At 51.0% G+C, this 21,623-nt stretch overlaps 1 protein-coding gene across 2 annotated transcripts in view; it reads right to left on the bottom strand.

The window, feature by feature from the left end:
* SORL1 (sortilin related receptor 1) overlaps positions 1 to 21,623 on the bottom strand; it is a 153,009-nt gene that overhangs the window by 34,023 nt on the left and 97,363 nt on the right. For both annotated transcript variants that reach the window (XM_047690800.1, XM_047690801.1), the window contains exons 23-31: positions 20,682 to 20,795; positions 16,949 to 17,071; positions 14,465 to 14,584; positions 9,567 to 9,692; positions 4,932 to 5,039; positions 3,072 to 3,203; positions 2,074 to 2,205; positions 1,315 to 1,449; positions 301 to 456 (exon numbers count right to left, since the gene is read on the bottom strand). In XM_047690800.1, the coding sequence (XP_047546756.1) occupies positions 301 to 456; positions 1,315 to 1,449; positions 2,074 to 2,205; positions 3,072 to 3,203; positions 4,932 to 5,039; positions 9,567 to 9,692; positions 14,465 to 14,584; positions 16,949 to 17,071; positions 20,682 to 20,795 (1,146 nt within the window). The remainder of the gene's footprint in view (positions 1 to 300; positions 457 to 1,314; positions 1,450 to 2,073; positions 2,206 to 3,071; positions 3,204 to 4,931; positions 5,040 to 9,566; positions 9,693 to 14,464; positions 14,585 to 16,948; positions 17,072 to 20,681; positions 20,796 to 21,623) is intronic.

Here is a 21,623-nt window from a genome sequence, read left to right as displayed (position 1 = left end):
ATCGTAATTTCCTGCGGAGAAGGAAGCAAAGGTGGCCCAGCCGCAGCCAGGGTGGAAAGCAGGGTGGCTGACCTTTTCGTGCAGGAAGATGAGAAGGCAGTTAGAGGAGAGGCGACCCTGCAGCGATGAGTGCCCCAGGTCTCCCAGCTCTGGGGGTGAGCAGCAGCCCGGGGCCACAGAGCACAGAGTCCCAGAAGGCAGGGGGTGCACTGAGCCTGGCCCTGCTGTGCCCAGGGCGTCCCCCTGGAAGGTTTGCTCCACAAAGGCAGGTGCCACGGGAGCGTGAGGGCCAGCACTCACCAGGCGAGGGGCAGGCTTCCTCATCCGAGCCGTCTGCACAATCCCGGTACCCGTCGCACACCCAGCTGTCCATCACGCACGCCCCGCTGCTGCAGCGGTAGTAATTGGGGAGACACGTGGAGGGCCCGGGAGTGGGCGACGGAAGAATATGTGAATCTGAGCAAAACACAAGCAAACAACAACACCCCAAGTATTACAAGACGCTCGATCTCAGACCGAAATGTGTCCCAGACTTAGCGTGGACTTCCCGTTTGAGCTGCCCCGGCCCCGGGGAGGCCAGCGCCAGGCACGATTCGGAATAGCAGCTCATCGAAAAATCATTTATAATGGGGTCTCAGAATAGACAGCAACCTCCTCCCTTTTTTGGAGCAGATTCGCCTAACCCCTCTTCTCTGATTTGGGCTAACATTTGAATGAGTTTGCTTTTGCAGGGGCTCAACAGGAGCTCGATGCTTTTGCAGGCTGATGGAAGAAGGTGACTGAACGGGCAGGGTAGATGGGAGAACTCCCACGGAGGCTACGCACTGTGCTAGTTACAACCCCACAGCAGCTCCCCTAAGACCTAGTTCAGAGAGGAGAACACCCAAAAGGAAAGTAACGAGCATGTGGCCCACACCCGTGCTCCTCGGGGGCAACACGGCGCCCGTATCACCTAGAAATCTGATACAAGGCAGATTCTGACTCAGAAGGGGGGCCTGGGGTGGGGGTCGGAAACTGCATTTCTTACAAGCCCCAAGCAGATGTGGACGCTGCTGGTCTATAGGCCACGCCTGGAGTTGCCGCTTTCCAGAGTACTCACTGTGGCCTACAAAATATGGCATGCGGGCCCCTCGGAACAGGAGAAACCAACCACGCTGCTTTGAAGTGGGAGGGGGTATAAAAGAACTCAGAGTTATGCCCCCCCCCAAATCTCTGAATTAGCCCGGCACCAAGGAGACCAAATTCAATTCTGGGTGGAAAGGGAGCCCCGTGTGCTGGCGTGTCCTGGTGACAGGCTGACCCAGGACCCCTCACCTCCACAGTCCCTCTCATCAGACCAGTCGCCACAGTCGTTCTCCCTGTCACATTTCCACCTGTTGGGGATGCAGTGGCCATTCTCACACTGGAACTGGAAGTAGCGGGAGCAGTTCGGGGCTTCCGTGGGGTTTTCTGGGGAGATGAACCACACCATCAGTCAGTTTGCCCTGCACCAGCATGAACATACATGCCAACCAGACAGACACAGCCTCCTCAAGGCCCAAGTCCCGGGGCAGCCTGCACAATCCTACCAGATCCGGGGAAGGCGGCTTCCTGGACCCAAGCCCGTCTTCCCGGATCCCGACTCAGTGCGTCTCCGAGCCAAGCTTCTGGTTCTTACAAATAATACCCAACTTTTTCATTTTGACCTTTACCAAAGGACTGATGGGACTACAGACTCTAACCCAACGGGGACAATGACTCCGTAAAGCTGTGAAATCTGTAACTTTTAGGGGAGGAGAGGGAAGCACTCTCCAAAAGATTTACCGTAATTCCTCTTCCATATTTCTTAGACATCACGCGAACTTCCCGACGGGGGAAAGAAAAGGAACCAACATAAACATCCCCCAACACCGACTAGAGGCAGGCTGCAACCTCAAGACTCAACTCCTTACACAGAGTTCGAGAGCTAGCAGGAACCAGTGCTGAGGAAGGAGAAGGCCGAGGCTGCACAGGAGTGGGGCTGAGAACGGCCTCCTTAACCACAGGCGTCAGTCACTGTGACCCGGAGATTAGGGACAAGAGCCAAGATCTTACCACAGCTGGCTTCGTCGGAGTAGTCACCGCAGTCATCCATGCCGTCGCACTTCCAAATCAAGCTGATGCACACTCCATTCTGGCACTGGAAACTGAACTCATCACAGACCTTGTGGAACTCGGGGTCTTGGGCTAGATAAGGAACAAGCATCCGTAAATCCCAGGTTACTGCCATACTGAAGAGCTCAACGTGGGACACTGCTTAGAAACAAGAGGAAAAAGCAAACTGTCCTCCACCAACAGACAGGCCGGCTACAGGGTTCCCTGATGGCAAAAACCAGTTGAAATCCTAACCCCCCGTAGCTCAGAAGGTGACTGTATTTGGAAACGGGGTCTTCAAAGAGGTGATTAAGTTCAATGAGGTCATTAGGGTGGGCCCTAATCCAATAGGACTGGTGTCCTTATAAGAAAAGGAAAGCAAGACATGGACAGGCACAGAGGGGACACTGAGAACCGATGGTGCCGACATCTTGACCTCAAGCTTGTGGTCTCCAGAACTGCAGGAAAAGGCATTTCTGTTGTTTTAGCCACCTGGGCTGCAGTATTTGGTGACGGCGGCCCAAGCAGACCAGTACAAGTCGCTACCACAGGCAGGGCCGTTTTAGAAGCAGGGCTACAGCAGAGCACGAGACAAAGGCCCTGCTCTCATGAAGTCACATTCCAGCCAGGAGAGACAGGCGATCGATCCACTAAATGCATGGTGTGCCAAGTGGTCACCAGTGCTGGAAAGAACCCCGCAGCCAGGCAAGGGCACTGAAGAGGGACGGGTGCATGGGAAAGGCCAGTCGGAGAAGGGGCTATCTGGGCCAAGACCCTGGTCCTTCCACACCTTCCCCTTATACGGACGCCAACCACCAAAGAGCAGTAATTCTGAAGCAACAAAGGTAAGTCTTTCTCAGAAAGGGCCGGACTGGATGGTCAAGCAAGGTCCCTGAAGCAGAGCAGCCCAGTCCTTCACAGTGTCGCCGGGGCCTCCGGCCCCTCCCCGCCCCACTCACAGCATCCTGCGAACGCGGCGTCCTCGTCGGAGCCATCGCGGCACTGGACGACCCCATCACACACCATGGAGTGGAACAGGCACTGCTGGCGGCTTTTGCAGACAAAGTCCATGAAGCGCGTGCACAGGGGCTCTGAAAGGGGTCGGGGGCCGGGAGAAGGCCGTGAGCACCTGGGACTTGGGGGGTGGAGGGGACTCGCAAGCTCTGAGCAAAGGTGCCCTGGTAGCCACCATTCACTGGGCACATGCTGTGTGCTGAGCCCTGAGTGACAGCGCCTGACCCAGAAGTTCATCACTGAACTCTCTAGATGAGCGTATGAGGGATTTTGCTGTCCCGCTGTCACAATGAGAACAGAGCGGGTGGCAGCACTGAGTATCCAAGAGTACCCAGCTCACAGGGGTGGAGCCGACCAAAACTGACAGCCAGACCCGCCTGCCGTCAGTGCTCACGATTTCAATCACTCGTCACAGAATACTGGCTCTCTACTATTTTTTCTATAAAGGACCAGAGCTGGGGACTGAATCGTATCCCTAAAAATTCATATACTAAGGTCCTAACCCCAGGGTAACTGTATTTGGAGACAGGGCCTTCAAAGAGGTAATAAAGGTTAAAAGAGGTCATCGGGGGGCCCTGATCCAACAGGATCAGGTCCTTCAAAGAAGAAACCCAAGGCACATGGGCACAGACAAAAGGCCATCCAGGACACGGCCAGAAGATGGCCTTTGGACTCAAACTGCGACATCAGCCTGCCCCTGGGTCTCCAGTCTGCCAGCCTGCTCTGAAGATTTGGACTCGCAAGCCCTCATCGCTGCAGGAACGGATTCCTGAAAATAAATCTCTCCCTAGAGATACACACATCCTATGGGTTCTACTACTCTAGAGAACGGTGACTGACACGACTAGGGAGCAGATTCTCCAGGGTGTGCGAGTCCTACGGTCTCTGCTACGACTACACCCCACGGCCACTCTCACGTGCAAGCGGTCTGAGATGACCCGTAAACAGGTCATGACCGTGTTTAAAGAAAACTTCACGCCCTAGAACAGCGTACACCCAGGCAGGCAGGGTTTCCCCCACAGGCCAGCCTGCCGACCCCTGCGTCGCGACCACGGCTCTCAAGCCGGGCTGTCCATCACCATCCCCTGCAGCCCTTAAAAAAACATCCCAGCGCCCAGGCCACGCTCCAGACGGATTACATCCGGATCAGGGGGTGGGTGGGGAGGGGGAACCCAAGCACAGCAGACTCACAGAGGAGCACCACTGACCCAAGACAACCTCTGTGAGTCTAGAGGAAACCGGGATATAAGAATCACCTAGCCAAAAATGTTACCCCAGCAACACTAATAACACCAATGAAGTAGAAGAAAGTGTTCAGTTCAAAACGATGGGTCGACTACTGGAACATACTGCGACTGAACAACAGCGTTTACCGAGCTATGACCCCACTGCTACCCCCCCACTGCTACCCCCACCGCTACCTCCCCAGCCGCACCCCTGCTCCTCTTCCCCCAAACCACGGTGCCCTGCCACCATCAGCCTCTCAGAGTCCTGCATGAGCTCCGGTTAAAACCGAACCACCAGTGGGGCGCCTGGGTGGCTCAGTGGGTTCAGCCTCTGCCTTTGGCTCAGGTCGTGATCTCAGGGTCCTGGGATTGAGCCCCACATCGGGCTCTCTGCTCGGCGAGAAGCCTGATCCCCCCTCCAATGTGCCTGCCCCTAAGCCTACTTGTGATCTCGCTCTCTGTCAAATAAATAAATAAAATCTTAAAAAAAAAGAAAAAAGTTAACCACCAGCACGCACTGAGGAAATGCAACAATTCAGTCCAATGTGTGTGCTTCCCCGGGGCAGGGAGAGGGCTCACCGCAGTGCTGCTCGTCCGCGCCATCCGAGCAATCCCGCAGGCCGTCGCAGTGCTTGCTGGACGGGATGCACGTGCCATTCGGGCAGCGGAATCCATTGCACTTCTTCTCTGAAATGCAATTCGACAAGGGGCGAAGATGACGGAGAGGAAAGAGGCAGCCCCTCGCCTGCGTCGTTTGGGTAGAAAGCTGCACCACCCTAAGGAAGGTGGGGGACTGGTACCCGCGGCCACAGGTACCGACGTGTGCACACGGAGCCCAGCAATGCCATCATAAACGTGTAGCCTACCCGCACAAGTGAAAAGTAACATAAATACAAGGTTGTTCGCTGCAATGCTCCTTGTAACGCATGGAAAACCACCCACGTGTCCACCCACGGGAACTCTGTAATGCCTTATTGGACACGGAACACGGGGACAGTCATAAAGGCACTGAGGAAGCGCTCTGTAAAAAATGTGTCCTGCATACACAGTTGTATGGAAAAAAAAAAAAAAACAAGGTACAAAAAACATGCATAGCAGACTATTTGTATAAAAGATAACAAGAAGGGGCGCCTGGGTGGCTCAGTGGGTTAAAGCCTCTGCTTTCGGCTCAGGTCGGGATCCCAGGGTCCTGGGATCAAGCCCCACATCGGGCTCTCTGCTCAGCGGGAAGCCTGTTTCCTCTTCTCTCTCTCTCCCTGCCTCTCTGCCTACTTGTGATCTCTGTCAAATAAATAAATAAAATCTTTTTAAAAAAAAGGAGAGAAAACAAGAATACACAGTACATTTAAGTTTGCACATACACACAAAAATATCCCAAAAGGGTATCCCAAAAATATACCCAAAAGGGTATACAACCATAATTTCCTATGTGGAACAGGGTCAGAATTTGCCAGATGGGGAGAAAAATGTTTACTATACCCCTCCTGATACTTTTTTTCCATTTTGAACCATGAAAATGTGTTACATACTCATGAGTACATATTTTTAAGAAAAGTTTCAGTGATTTAAAAAAAAAAAAAAGGAGGAGGGATATGAATCCTGATTATACATCCTGGTCTATTAAAGCCTTCATAGAGCACCATCTTAATTCTTCAGGAACGCTAAACCAAAGCCCTTTTGGAGAAAGCCCATCCTAGAAATCTTGAGAATCTTAGGTTTCGCACTTAGTGGACAATTCTTAGCCTGAGGTAACCCTTCCTCCTGAATGCAGAGCTACTGCCCGATGTTAGGCTTCAAAGTAAATTCTAGCAGGTCAGGCATGGCCACTGAGAACCCAACTCTCAGGAGAATGGTTCCAGAAGGGTCAGCTATAAGGCAAGTGTAAGGGCCTGCCCCTCCCCTAGAGGAACTGGCTTGTGGACCCCGGACGTAGGGGCGGGGCAGGCCGGGTGGAGATGTCCAATCGGTGGGGCGCGCGTATATCCACTAGGGTGAATTGGGATTCAATTGGCTGCCTGTGTAGGGACGGGGCTCAACCACCCCTATAAAGGTTGGTCTGCAAGGCCGTCAAAGGGAGAAGGAGAGCTGTCAGGGGAAGAAGGAAGAAGAAGAAGCAGGAGAAGAGTCGGCGGGAGCAAAAGAAGAGCTGTAACACCTCTTGTAAGAGCTATAAGCACCGCCGGTGGCCCCGAGCTGCTGGCGGTCCAGACACCAGCAGTTCAGCTGCCGGCAGCCCCGAGCCACCTGCGGCCCTGCCGCCAGCAGCCCGAACTGCCAGCGGTCCAGACACCAGCAGTCCCAAGACGCCAGCAGCCCCGAGACACCTGCAGCCCCCATACGCCTGCGGCCCTGAGACACCAGCGGCCCCGACGCCAGAGGCCCCACCCACACACCGGGACCCTTGGCAGCGGCGCCGCGGGGAACAGCCTAGACGGCAGCAATCTCGCCGGGAACCCTGAGCCGCTGCCTCGCCACAGCTGTGTCATTCCGGGGAGTGGCTTCGTCTGGGAAGAGGCCTCCTCCTATGGGAGCAGCACCATCAGGGAAGAGGCTTCCTCCAGAGCGGCCTCGCTGGAGCAGCCTTGTCAGAGTGGCGTCATGGGGAGCAGAGTCTGTGTCATCTGTGTTGTCGTCCTTGTCATTGTCGCTGTCGTCATTGCCTCTTCGTCATTGGGAGCCGCCTCATCCGGGAGCTGCTTCCTCCAGAGTGGCCTCTTCTTGGGAGCAGCCCTGTCCAGGGAGCGACCTCACCAGCAGTGGCCTTCTTGGGAGTGGCCTCTTCTTGGGAGTGGCTCCAACTGGGGAGCGGCCTCATCTGCAGAGCAGCCTCGTCCGGAGCAGGCTTCTTGGGAGAGACCTTGTCGGAATCATCGTCGTCGTCTTTTCGTAAGAGATAGCCCTGACCGGTCAGTTTGATTTTTGATGCTTGGCGTGAAATAAAGCTTTGTTTGATTTTCGCTTTATATCAGTCTCGTTCCTTTGATCACGGACCCTAACAGCAAGAAAATGTGTTTTCACCCCATAAAAAGCCATCATGGAAGAGGAAATTACTCAAAGGACATCAAACAGAAAATAGTAAATGAGTACCTGAGTTGGGGAAATATCTAATGTCTCTAAGAATAACAGCTTTTTTAAAAAAGTATAAAATTAAGGGGCGCCTGGGTGGCTCAGTGGGTTAAGCCGCTGCCTTCGGCTCAGGTCATGATCCCAGGTCCTGGGTTCGAGCCCCACATCGGGCTTTCTGCTCAGCAGGGAGCCTGCTTCCTCCTCTCTCTCTGCCTGCCTCTCTGCCTACTTGTGATTTCTCTCTGTTAAATAAATAAATAAAATCTTTAAAAAAAAATAAAAATAAAAAATAAAAAAAGTATAAAATTAAAATTATACGAGACAAACTCCCGTTCATTCAATCAGTGGAAACAGCTAAAAAAATAAAATGCAAGCTCAAGGGAGACTTGGGGAAACAGACACGACACTACTGGTAGAGACACTTTGGGTATCACTGCTTGGAAACGCAGTCTGGGGACACTTCATGAGAATCACTGAGGTCCATCAGGACCGCTGACCCAGCAATGCCATACTGAGGAACATGTCCTAGGAGGGATCGTCAAGGAAATATAAGCCTTTGTTTCCAAAGAAATGGATTAATTTTACGACGCATGATAGCGTAAAACTAAAAACACTCAAATGCCTGACCAGGAAGCAACTAAGTGAGCCAGAGAAAAACGAAGTAAGATGTGTCTGCCATGAAAATGCTGAGTCTAGAAAAACAGAGATCGAGGCAAACATCTTTAAGACGCTGACATGGGAGCAATAGGGTGTACAACATGCCGACAAGCCTACAATCCCACGAAGATCTGGAAATACGGTGTAAGTAACAGGAAATACATACCGGTTTCTGACCCTGGCTACTGGCACAGAGCTCTTGAAACCCTTGTAATTCTGTAGGAGACAGAAGTGTCTCATGTTCTAATGGGGCAAATCTGGGTGGACTCCTGCACAGCTTTTGGATAGGGGCTGGTCACCAGAAAAATCATGCCATGATTAAGGCTTGGAACTTTGAACCCCACCCCGGATCCTCCAGGAAGGGGCGAGGGATGGACACTGGGGTAATGATCAGCCAGACCCAGGCAATAAAGTCACTATAAAAATCTTAAAAGTTTGGGGCTCAGAGAGCCTCCAGGTTGTTGACCTCAGAGATGCTGGGAGAGCGGCAGGTCTGGAGAGGGCACGGAAGCCCCAGAATGCCTCCCCATACCTTGCCCTACCCATCTCCTCCATAGGAACGTTCATTCTATCCTCTACACATCCTTTTCTAACAAACGAGGAGACGTGTTTCCCTAAGTTCTGTGAGACATTCTAGTAAATCACTGAACCCAAGAAAGGGGACCCGGATGTACAGGTGGTCAGTCAGAGGGATGGGTGACAACTCGAGGCTGGTGACCAGCATGTGAGCTGGAGGGCAGTGCTGGGGACCTCGCCCTCCTCCTGTGAGAGAGACGCCATCCAAGGAAGATGGTGTAAGGACTGCATTAGCTGGAGGACCCCCAGCTGGTGCCGAAGGATTACGTGGTGTGGAAAACACACGGTGGCCACAAAGTGTTGGAAGTACTAAGCAAGCAGAGGAGAAACACAAGGATTCTCTTCCTACAGACGTTAGAGAAAAGGGGTAACGAGAGAGGACCCTAAAGATATTTGTCATAAAGCAGAATTTTACAAATCGTGTTTGTGTGGCAGCTACTTTGTGAAGGTAAATGACCACCTCAGAGTTCTCTCTGAAATTGGTTATGCTGAAAGAGTCCTGCCTTTGGGGCGGTGAGCCATTTTCCCACAGGACCATGACAGAGGACTCTGAGTCATAACACATGCCACTGATACAGAAATAGTTGGTTAATTTGCACGGAACCCTGGTCATATCTGTAGGTGGTGACGGTGTTTAGCACTCTGGGTGCATGAACTGGTTTCCGTTTCTTTGTTTCAAAGTTGTTAGGGAAAGGCAGTGAGGCATGACAGCCTGCCTGCCAGTGAGGACGACACTACACACCCCCTCGACACCCTATAGCAGAGCCACAGAGAACCGTGAGGGCACCTCTGGTTGTCTGCGTGGACCCGGGCGCGGGAGAACAGTACCCCAATCCCCGGCCCATCTGATGCCTGTCTTCCGCGACGGCAGATACGAGGGACGCTCCCGGGAGAGGCCAAAGCATGGGCATTTACCACAGTTCACTGGGTCCTCATCGGAACCATCCTGGCAATCCATGTCACCGTCGCATGCCCACCGCTGGGGGATACAGTGTCCGTTGTGGCACTGGAAGTTGGAGGCCTCGCAGGTGTGATAGATGGCTGTCAGCAAGAGAGAGGAGAGAAAGCGTCAATGCCGCCCTCACCCCCCTCCCCCACCAACTGCCAAGGAGCTGACCAGAGAGAGACGGCGCTGGGTAATACGGGGGGCGCTGGGTAATACGGGCGGGAAAGCCCGGAGTGCCAGAGTTCCTCCCTGGCCAGGAGCTAGGCACCTGGGTTGCCCTGAGGGCAGTAGAGTACAGCCTCCTGATCAAGGAAATCCCTTGACTCTGTGAGTCTGTGAAGTTACATAAGCTTAGACACACAGGTTTAAAAAGAATCATTCACGGTCCGCCACCACCTACGACGTGAGGGTTAGTCCCCATTCACAGATAAGAAATAGCCATAGAGGGGCACCGGGGTGGCTCCGTTGGTGAAGCGTCTGCCCTGGGCTCAGGGTGTGATCTCAGAGTCCTGGGATGGAGCCCCGAGTGAGGCTCTCTGCTCAGTGGGGAGCCTGCTTCTCCCTCTGCCTCTCCCCCTACTCTTGTGTTCTCTCTCACACTCTCTCTCAAATAAAGAAAATCAGTTTTTTAAAAAATGAAAAAAAAAAAAAAAAGAAATAGGCTTTAGAGAGATTAAGAAACTTGCCCACATTCGCAAAGATAATTAAATAAGGACGCTGGCCCCCTCTAAGTCCAAAGCCTGTGTGGCTCCTGGTCTGCTCTGTCTTGCAAGTTTATCTTCTCTCATCAACCCACTCACTCGTCCAGATTCTGTGCGACAAGGAGAGGTGGTGTGGGCCCCAGAGACCTGCTCTAGACCTGGTCCAGCCACTCTTTGGGGGCCTCAATTTCATGATCTATATTGACATATAAGGACCCTTGTAAGCTCAGACAGGCTGTGATCTTAAAATTCTCAATAAATGACCCAATTTCAAATGTGGAAAACCTCAGATTCAGAGAGCACAGAAGACTTATCCAAACTCTCACAGGAAGGTCCCAGAACCTCCTCGCCTTATCTAACTCTCTCGACCGTCGGGAGGGACGTCCCCCAGCCTACGACATATGGTGTCCGCTACAATCATTAGAAGAAAAAGACGCAAGTGAAACAGTGCCATTGTTACAAACCGACAGCCTTCTTTGCATACATGGGCTGAGGCCACCTGGAAGTCCTTTAGAAACGTCTCAAAACCCTGGTGAAAGACTAGTTCGAACACAGAGTAACTGTTTCAAATCCAACCAGCACTACTGTCCGTCGGATTTCCCCTTCCTCTGCTAAAACAGAAAGGTGTTTGTGTCTGCTCGTGGCTGAATGGAAGCCAGGTGTGGCCTTGTTTACCACGGACATAAAATAATACAACCAAGAGGGATGGGCTGTTAGCTTAACTGTGCGAACAGGATGTCTTTGCAACAGACGAGGCAGAACCAACAAAAGTGGGTTACTGAGTGCATACTACAGTTATTTAATGTGATCAAGATGGTTGGCAATTGTTACTCAAGGATTAGCAAAATTGGCTTCCAATGCCCTCTAGAATTTCTACTGAATTTGAGGCTATTTTGTGCAGCAGTCTGAAATGCAAAGAAAGTGATTTTTCAAACCACTTTAAAACAAGTGGTGGTCCATTACCTGCTGTCTTCTCATCTCTCTGAAGATCAAGGTTATAGGTGTAGCGTGCAAACAGGTCTAGAGGAAGTTTCGATATTTTACAACCTTTGGCACTTGGAATCCACTAAACCATCTTTTTAAAATATACTTCTATCTCTGATAAGAGGACTATGGGTATGTTGCACAGTACGTGAGTTTTTGTACTAGTAACAGCCACTGCCTGGAAGACTTCTGATCTATTGGTTTTACAAGTCTGACCGCCCTTGAAAATACTCCGCAGCAAAGCCTTGCTCATGTTCATAAAATATACTGTCGCCTAAACTCACTGCCCTGGTGAGCTACTTGTTATTATTCAGCTTATGCCTTTCCCTTTTAATTGAAAACAATTTCGGAGTGCTGATGGAGTTTCCAAATGACCATTCTGGGAGGCACGTCTGAGATCTCCAAATATCTATCACCGAAGCTGAGCTCAGAAAGACTAATCAGTTTGGTAAAATTTCATTTAAGTGGCCTGTTATGAATGGGATTCTTTTCCTGAATTTTCCCATCTTCTGAGTAACTTACTAGCTCTCTGACATGGAGTGTCTTAATTACCATAATACATGTTCAATTACCACCTTTTTCTTTTAATTACAAAGAGGGAAGAGACTGACTTTAATACAGACTAAAGAATGGGGGGAGAAAAATAAGAATCCTCCATGTGGCAGGAATCATTGTAACTGGATGGGCTAATGGGGTAAATGACCATGAAATTAGAGGGTCGGGTTTCTAATAGAGGCCATTATCCTACACCTAACTCTCTGACTGGGACAGATCCTCCTTGACTCAACAAGACCCTCTGGAAAACTTGATCAGAAGCATTAACCAAATACAAGTGGGGCAGAAGAGATGAATGAATTCACATGGTAAGAAAGCGCTACCACGTTCATTTCCAAGGGCTGGACCATGAAGAAGCAAATGGGCAGAGAGAAAATGCAACTATCGATTCAACCTGAAGGATGAGTGACACAGAAGGAATAACATAAAGCATAGAGAAGGGGCCTTGAAAAATAAAAGGCAGACTTTGAAAAAGAACCAGATGGAAATTCTGGATACAAAAAATATACTCGTGGAAATAAGCGTAGCTCAGGGGATGTGTGGAACAGCCCATTAGATTCAGCTAGAAAGAGAATTGTTGAACTGGAAGAGAAGACTGAGGAAGTAACTCAGATGCGAGCACAGAGTCATAAAGAGGCGGCAAATACAAAACCAGGAAGCATGAATGACAGAAGGACCCAGCTCGACAGACCCCTGAGAGTAAGCTACCTGAAGACGAGACCAGAGAAAATAGCAAATAGAGTTGAAAAGAGCCTGCCTGTGATTCCCCAGAATTGGTGAAAAACAAATCTTCAGCCTCTAGAAAGAAAACAAGACTTGAGCAGGCTGAATAAAGATCATTTCGCTAAAGGAAGTCAAAACGCCTAACGAGAACAAACAGATACCTGGGGAGAAAACGTCTGATTGAATAAGATCACCTGCCAGGAGAATTCAAATCAACACAGAAGAGGCCGGAAGGAAATAGAATAGTCCCATCAGAAAATTTAAAGGAAGGGCGCCTGGGTGGCTCAGCCGGTTAAAGCTTCTGCCTTCGGCTGGGGTCATGATCTCAGGGTCCTGGGATCGAGCCCCACATCGGGCTCTCTGCTCAGCGAGGAGCCTGCTTCCTCCTCTCTCTCTGCCTGCCTCTCTGCCTACTTGTGATCTCTGTCTGTCCAATAAATAAAATCTTTAAAATAAAATCTTTGAAAAAAAAAAAAAACATTTAAAGGAAAATTACTACAAACCGAGAAACCCAGATCCATCTAAATTCAGGATTGAGAGTGAAATAAAGACACGTTTATGGAAACAAAATCTTGAAAGAGCTTACTATTCATGGACTCCTGTTGCAAGAAACAGAGAAAGATGGACCCGGGAGAGAGATGTCAGATACAAGAAGTAAAGGTAAATGGTTAATAAAATATAATAAAAGTGATGAATGTTAGTGTTCTTAAAACATACAGCTAAAATACAAAGTATTTTTGGAGTCTGTTCTCAAGTCCCTGCAGGTCTAGGGGAGGGCAACGTTACCACACAAAGACACACAGGGTGTCTTGAGCGTAACCGCTGAAAGAACAGAAATCAAATGTTTAAGCTCAAAATCCATGCAGGGAGGTGGGGAGAAGGGAATAAAGAAAACTCAGTCCCCGGAAAACCAAAAGCAGGACAGAGAAGAACAAAGACCATACACGCGAGCGGAGGCCAACAGGAAGTCTGCCGACCTGGACTGATCTTCTCTGGCTTTGCAGGTGACTTGGGTGATCAGACCAGGAAAGGAGGGGACACGCCACATATCTTAAGAAGCTCACAGCTGACCGCCAATTATTTTGAGATGATGGGGAAGGAAAATCGTCTTTAACAGATCTGGAAGAACAGTCACTGGAAAAAGGGAACAGGGGAGGCGCAAGCACTTTACATTTTCCCCAGATAGCCCTGTCAAAAAATAAATAAATAAGATAAAAATCAGAGAGAAAATCAGGAATCTCGGACAAACCCTCCCACAGACAGGAGTTGACAATTCATCCCGGAGGAGCAGCACATGCTGCTGAAACACACACAACTGACTAAAGTGGTTATGCTAACAAGGTGTTCAATCATTTTGCAATTTACTAAACTGAAATGCCCAAGTGCACCCCTCTAATTTATTAACCAATTATCCACCCAGGCCCAACACTTCCAAACAGCACTCCGTGGTTCCTGGGCTGACAGCAGTTCCTTTGTGGACCCTGGCTTTTCCTCCGCCTGCAGGCCATTTGGAGAGAAGCCTTTTCCCGAAGTCCTTCGAGAAGCGGAGGTGCAGACACTGAGACTGACCCAGAAAGGACAGGGGGGCCAAGTTTAGGTTAAGTTCATAAGGGGATAGAACTGGGTAACACCACAGATCATCCTGTGGGATGATATGGCATTTGAGATCCATTTACTCCTGAAGGTCATAGAAGGTCACCTCAAAATGAAAATGAACTCAGAGAAATAGCTGTGTAAACCACATGCAGCTGGCTGATGGCTAGCTGAAATGGCTAGCTAAGAAATGGCTAAAGGGGTCTATTTCTTAGAGCCTCGGCTCTACGATCGCGTAGGGCTGCCGGGCTAAGCAGCACACACACACAAACACACACAGGTGCTATGAAGGGAGAGCAGAAAATACTGACCGGTACAGTTGGCTTCATCAGACCAGTCCCTGCAGTCGTTGTCCCCATCGCACACCCAGGACGAGCGGATGCACATCCCAGAGCTGCAGCTGTACTCGTCGCTCCGGCACTGGTGCATTTCTGCGGGAGGGAGCACAAACACAGAGCTGGGAGGACAAACGCTTACTCAGAAACCCATCTCAAACCGAGCTCAGGTGTCGGCGTCCCTAAGGGCCAGAGATGCATGCATTATCCATCACTAATTATCCAGAGACAGCGTGGATCGTAACCGGGGGCGCCAGCCCATCGAGGACAGACTCCAGGTGGGCTGAGATACCGACACCCTCACATTTTTTAAAGAGTTTATTTATTTATTTATTTGAGAGCCAGAGAGTGCAAGCAGAGGGAGGGGGTGAAGATAGAGGGAGAGGGAAAATCTCAAGTAGACTCCAGGCTGAACGTGGAGCTCGATGCAGGGCTTGATCCCAGGATCCCAAGATCACAGCCTGAGCTGCAATCAAGAGTGTCAGACGCTGAACCGACTGAGCTATCCAGGTGCCCCTGACACCCTCACATCCTTGCCATTGGCTGCCTCCAGGCCATGAACAGCATTATCCATGCACCTCAGGGCACTTCACAAATACTGTCTAAGCTTGCTACAAGGGGAAGGTTAGGAGGCAATGCTCCAGTTACCCAGAAAGTAGAATCCTCAACAATTCTCAAGAAACAGAAGCTTCTAGAGACAGAGCCTGTGGTTTCAGAAAAGAAGTTATGAGAACAAGGGAGCCGATCAGTTTGAGATGCTCAGATTGGGGAAAGTGAAGATAAGTGCTGAGCTCCCAACATAGAGGAAACTGGGGCCCTTCTGCGGGCAGAGCTCCAGGGACGCTGGCTGGCTGGCTCTCTCTAGAAAGGTGGGGTCCTAAGGCAAAAGAACCCACGCAGCCTGCCCAAGACCTGCAAGCAGGTTACACCGGCAACATCTTTCTAGACCCTGGGAATCTCAGTCAAATGGAATTGTAAAAGGGGTAGCCAAGCCAGGAGCCCAGGGTGGCTCCCCGAGTTGAGTCGTTTGGGTTGATGGTGAAGTTGGAAATTCAGATATTGATGGGGAAACGGTCTGGAGACTCATGAGGACCTGGCTCTGAGCATATCCGGGACTGAGACCCTGGGATGGATTCGGGAGATATTAGCACAAACAGACTGTGGACAAGGAATCTGATGCTGGACTCTCCTTCCTACAAAGCTGTGCCCTTCAACCCTGTGCAGGAGCGAAGGAGGGAATGGGAGGAATGCAGAGAAAACAGCACTGAATCCCAAAGACTCCCTTCCAGAACTTTCTATCTTTACAAAGATGAGGGAAAATGAGGGGACCCCCATACATACAAAATTCCTCTAAGAGCCAGCCAAAGGGCATTTCCCTTGCCCCCCTCATTTCAGTCCCTGGGGTCAAACGACCTGCTGGGGAAAAGGCAGGTCCCATCCGTAAACATGTGCGCGGAAGGTGCGGAACCTGACCCGTGGGTGGGCAGGGAGAGCCACGAACTCATCACGCTGTCTGGGTTGGCGTCTGGCCCTGTTCTCACTTCCCCTTCTCAGTCAGGACTCCTTCGGTCTGGTGCGCTGCGAGCACCGCAGGAGGTTTCCTCCTTGGACGGCCAGCAACACTGAGTGTGGTACCAGAGCCACTCCTGACAACAGGCCTTCTGCACTGGACAGGGCCAGGTGCGGCAGCGAGAAGGGGGGAACCACAGGCTCCGGGTCCATATCCTGACACAAACCAAGAGTGTCACCTTGAGTAAGTCCCCTCAGTCATTTAATTGGAAATCAAGAGGGCTGAGCTAGAGAACCCCAATCACTCCTGGCAATTCCAACACACTATTTTTCTAAACATAAAAATTTCCATTCAGAAAACAGATGTTCGAACAATGTTTGTACCATCTGCTGGCTTCCAACAGTTTACTGAATTAGACTGGTTTAAAAAACAAAAAACACAACGTTCGCAAAGGTATAGATCTGTGTCTTCAGGAGGCTAATCTCATAGCCACCCAGACATGGGCCAAGTCTGTGCCGCATAGAGCTGTTATTAACTGTCTGTATTTAGTCAGAAATCTCCCTATCTCATCATGGTCACACAGCTGGGTATCAGAAACCCTGATGGGGGTGACTGGGTGGCTGTCGGTTAAGCGTCCAACTACTGGTTTCGGTTCAGATCATGATATCGGGGTCCTGGGATGGAGCCCTGCTTTGGGCTCTGTGCTCAGCAAGGAACCTACTTAGGATTCTCGTGTGTTCTCTCTCTCCCTCTGCCCCTCCCCTCTCCTGCGTCTCCCCTCCCCCCACCACCTGTGCACACAAGTGCATTCTCTCCCTCAAAGAAAGAAAGAAAGGAAAAAAAAAACCAGGACACTTCCAGAAAGCCTCCATCTGCAGCGCACAAAAGCCCCATGAGCAAGGGTGCTGCTCCACTCAGGAGTGGGGTTCCTGGACATCATGTCCCCTTACCACAGTGACTTTCATCGCTGTTGTCGCCACAGTCGTCCTCAAGGTCACATTTGTAGGAAAGTGGGATGCAGGTCCCAGACTCCTGGCAGCGGAACTGGGTGTCCAGATCACAGACGGTAGTCGCTACACGGGAAGAGACAACATACTCGTGAGGGACAATTTATTCCCTGGCCAACACCGCCCCCCCACCCCCGTGGAAAACGAATTGAAACAGAGAAGGAAGCAGACCTGAATTGCAACAACAGACAAAAAAAAAAAAATCAGTCCCGTGAGAACCTGACATTTACAAGCAAGGGAGAGAAGGGCAGGACGGCTTCCAGATGGGCAGCGGGCTGGGAGGGTGAGAAACTGCCCTCAGCTGGGAGAGAGACTGATGGGCTGGATCACCTCGTACGGCCTCTAAGTCAGCAGCAAAGACACCTTCGTCTAGACAGCGACCACGGAGAAGCCCAGTCCCACGTGCTCCTCATACTGATGACACAGGAGGTATCGGGCAAGAATTCTGCAGCGGGCACCTGGGCCCTGTCGTCAGGCAGGACTGGGTTTCAGATCCTGGCTCTGCCTCTCCCTCAAGCAATTAACTTGAACCCCCTTGGGCCTGCCTCCTGCACAGCAGGAGGAGGTTAAGGTCAGGTGGCCAAGTGCTGTGATGACAGAAAGACTAGATACGGATCTCAATTCTGTAACTTATGTAACCTACTGATGTGCGCCTCTGTTTTCTCTACTGTAAAACGGAGATAACAGAACACCTACGCCGAGGCAGTATTATGAATGTAAATAAGCAAATCGGTTTGGGACCAGAGCCATGACATGGGCTGCAAAACGGAATAGCTCTAAACCAATGTCATGTCTCCTCCTTGTCCTTCCTCTGCCCTCCTGCACCAGAATGAGTAGAGACACAGATCCTTCTCCTTCTAAACGGAAATCATCTGGGGTTAGGGGGGAGCACAACCCCTAGAACCCAGCAAAAGACCCTCGAGGCGAGGCTTTGGGGAGGAAGGCCGCACTCAGGAGCGGCTGACACATGAGGTACCACATGACAGAACAGGATCCGGGGGTGGGGGAGCAGCGGTGTGCCAGGAAATAAAAAGCCAAGGGCAACGCTATACAGTTAGACATCCCAGCGGCTCTTATTTGAGGCTCCATTTCTTCTCTGTAATTGAGCTCATGGTGGGAGGCAGAGGATGAATACAAAAATGACAAGGCTGCAGGGGCTTCCCGTCAAAACCCAGAGTGCCTGACAAGTTCCCAAGGCAGGAGTCTGTGCGCGCGGGAGGGAGATGAGCTGACAACAGCCCTCCCCGGCTCCCCGGTCGCCACTCCCCTTCTCCTCCCCTGCAGCTGATGGGGATGCTGTGATTAGCTGCCCAGACAGCAGCAGCACCCTGTAACAGCCTGTCCCTTCCCTGCAGCCCTGCCCACGGACGGGGCGCCTCCACCATCAGGATAACCACAACTCTCATCCTCCTCGATAAGGGAGCCACTCATGCAAGCACAGTCAGGCACCCTCTCCAGTTCCCAGCTCCACGTTGTGACCCCTGCACCCCACCTCACCACCTCCCCACTGCCGAGTGGAATGAATAGAGAGAGAGCAGAGCAGCAAGCAAGTTCCACGGTCCCATGGTCCCGGGGAAGGTCGATCCCAGCAGACGCTGACACCAGACCACGAGGAGGTCAGTGCCAGCTGCACACTTAACCCAGAGGAGGATTGTGAACGGTGTGTGGAAGCCTGTGAGGCTGGCACTGAGCTCCAGGGCTAGGGGATGTGGGGAGAGGGCATCCCTCCTGAAGATGGAGGGAGCTCTCTCTCTCAGAACACTGCACTGGTACAAGATCTCAGCTTGTCACCTAGTGGAACCCAAAGCCCCTGCATGGAATCCCCGTCGATCGGACACAAGGTCATCTAGTTTAAATCTGTCTGCTTCCACTAAGGTTAATCATGTCTGGACAATCTTCACAGCAAGGTGTTAATTCTAAGAAGCATCTCCTCTCCCACCCCATTATGTAAGAAAGTCCTTTCTAGGCTCGGGTCCAGCGTTGTTGATATTTATTGTTTTTAAGGAGCTTTGGCTCTTCCCCCACAAATATCGCCCTCTCCAGAGACCCTGGTAGGTAGAGAAGGTTGTATCAGTGTCCTTTTGGCAGAGAAGAAAACAGAGAGAGTCTAACGCTTCTCCAGCTCTGCCATTCAGTAGTGAGCTCATCTCCCTGCTCCACGGAAACCAAGGAGAAATGATTAAGAAAGTGTTAGTTAAATAACGTCCCAAGCACCAGCAAGGCCAGCACAGAGGTTTGCTGGGACCAGGTGAGTTCAGGGAGTCGACTGCTAAGCTTGCTTTCTGGCTGGGGGCGGGAGGAGTAGGGCATGGGAACCAGGCATAGACCCCACAGATGGCTGCCGACATATGTCCACCCCGGAGCCAGGCATCACCCACTCTTCTCAAAGCCCAAAGGGGTAAATGAGCTTCTGGCTTTCCAATGGGAAAATATTTGCAAGAGAAGCCTTCACAGTGGTTTCTGGCTTCCCTGCTTCTGGTCTTCCTCCCATCCAGTGCCTTCTGCCCACAGCTTATCTTTCCAAAGACAAAAATCTTATCATGCTATTTCAGCGGTTCCCAACGGCTCTTCTGAAGAAAGCCCACAGGCACTTGCTGCCCTGGGCCCCGTCACGAGCCCGTCTGCCCCCTGCCCCACAGCTTCCATAGTCACGTCAACAATGAGCCACACCAGCTTCCTAACCATGCCTTACACGAACTGACCTCTGGGCTTTCACACCTGGTGTTCTCCTGCCAACAACCATGCTCCCTCCACCTCTGCTTGGTTCAGCCCTGCTCACATTTCAGGGTTCCCCATAAATAGCAACCCGAGTCTGAGTTGTGTGCTCTTCCCCGATGCACAGGGCGCCTCCCCATTACAGCTCTACCGTAACCACGTCTCCACTCTCCCGACTCCCCTATGGAGTCAACTCCGTGTTCGACTGATCAGCCGGTACCCCAGGCCACGCACAGAGTCTAGCCCAAAGGAGTCCTCAACAACTACTTGCTGAGTGAATGTAGGAACGTACTACTCATGGTCCGAGGGCCAAGCGCCTCCTTGGAAGATAATGTCAAAGCTATCAAAAATTAAAACCTGGCAGTAAATAAGTCTACTCATTATAAGTAGTTATTTGTCTTTAAACCCGTGCCTCAGTAATGCCCCTCAGAAAGCACACAGCCCGAGATGATGTTTCCATGTGCACAGATCAATGTCCCCACATTTCAGGCCTGACGAGGCATCCTCAGTCAGGGAGAACCGTCTCTCTGGAGACGGGCAGCCAAGAGCTGCTGACTGGATGGCATACAGGAATGAAAGTTGTTTCCCATCTCTGAAAAGGCTGAATTTACAGACCAAGGGATGTCACCTGGTCACCACCTTTGTCACGGTAGTAAAGCCACAATGAGAGCCCAGACTGCCCGACTCCGCAGTCAGCTCGGTTCCAGTGGGGAGATGCTGACCGGTCAACCCTCTGGAACGAGCAGTTCCCTTACTGGTGGGGCTGGGTTTTCAATAACAACCTATTATCTACGTGTCTTCTCTGGTCTCTGAGCCCCATCAGCCAGCATGGGCATCACTGGTCACTGGTGGGCACCACAGGCTGCAGGCCCCCCCAACCTGGGCAGAGCTGGCTGGCCAGCCTTCCGAGTACAGTCTGTGCGCCCCGTCCCGAAAGCCCGGCCGAGCCAGGAAGACTCACGGCAGTTTCTCTCGTCGCTCATGTCACCGCAGTCATTGTCAAAGTCACACCACCAAATGCTGTTGATACAGTTCCCGTTGCTGCAACGATACTGGTTCCGGAGACAGGTGTTCTCTGGACAGCAGGGGTAGGTGGGGGGGGGAGGGGAAGAGACCCGTATTATTCTTACGGCCAGAGCGCGAGACCTTCACTTTTCACTGAGTTTCCATTTCTCTTCCTCAAATACCATGCCTTACGTGGTAAAGAGGAAAATGGTGCCTAGCACACCTGCACATGGGAGCGTACGACAGAGACCTCCTCCCTTCCTCTCTTAATTATAATTAAAGGACAAGAGGCCAGCTGGATCGGTGTTGGGGGTGTTTATAAGGGTGATAACGGCAATGGTGCCAGTTGGGTCCAATGGGTCGATACCAAACATCGCCGTCATAAAACACTAATTATACAAGGAACTGCTTAAGGGGCTCTATCTACACAGTACGAAAACATACATGTTCCACAGATCTGTACCTATCTGTATTTTTGTATATACAACCATTACATCCACATATATTCCATTTTTCAGCCAAGTAGATGACAAAGATACATAATACTCTGAGGACCTTATTCCACTCATGACACACAGGAAAAAAAAAATGCATTGTTTAGTAAACCAAGACAAGAACACATGAAGGCTGGCCTCTTGTTTGGGTCACCAAAAGCATTCTGAAAGAAAATATTAAAAAGCTGTTCTCTAACTTAATTGTTAACACTTTTTCTTTATGAATAGCTTTAAGATGGTGTCTGGAGCCTGAAAGAGACTCTCCTGTGTCTACAAAAGGAAGGGTAAGCCTTTCTCCATGTGTATTTCTTATAGGAAAAGGGACCACAGGGCTCCTTTGTGTGCCCACCCCCTAGGACTAAGAGGCTTCTGTGAGGAGGGAGGTTGCGATTCCAAAGCCAATA

The sequence above is a fragment of the Lutra lutra genome, chromosome 10, assembly GCF_902655055.1.
Source record: "Lutra lutra chromosome 10, mLutLut1.2, whole genome shotgun sequence".
Taxonomy (NCBI): Eukaryota; Metazoa; Chordata; class Mammalia; order Carnivora; family Mustelidae; genus Lutra; species Lutra lutra.
Note: the sequence above shows the minus strand (reverse complement) of the source record. Positions and strands in the feature narration are given on the sequence as shown.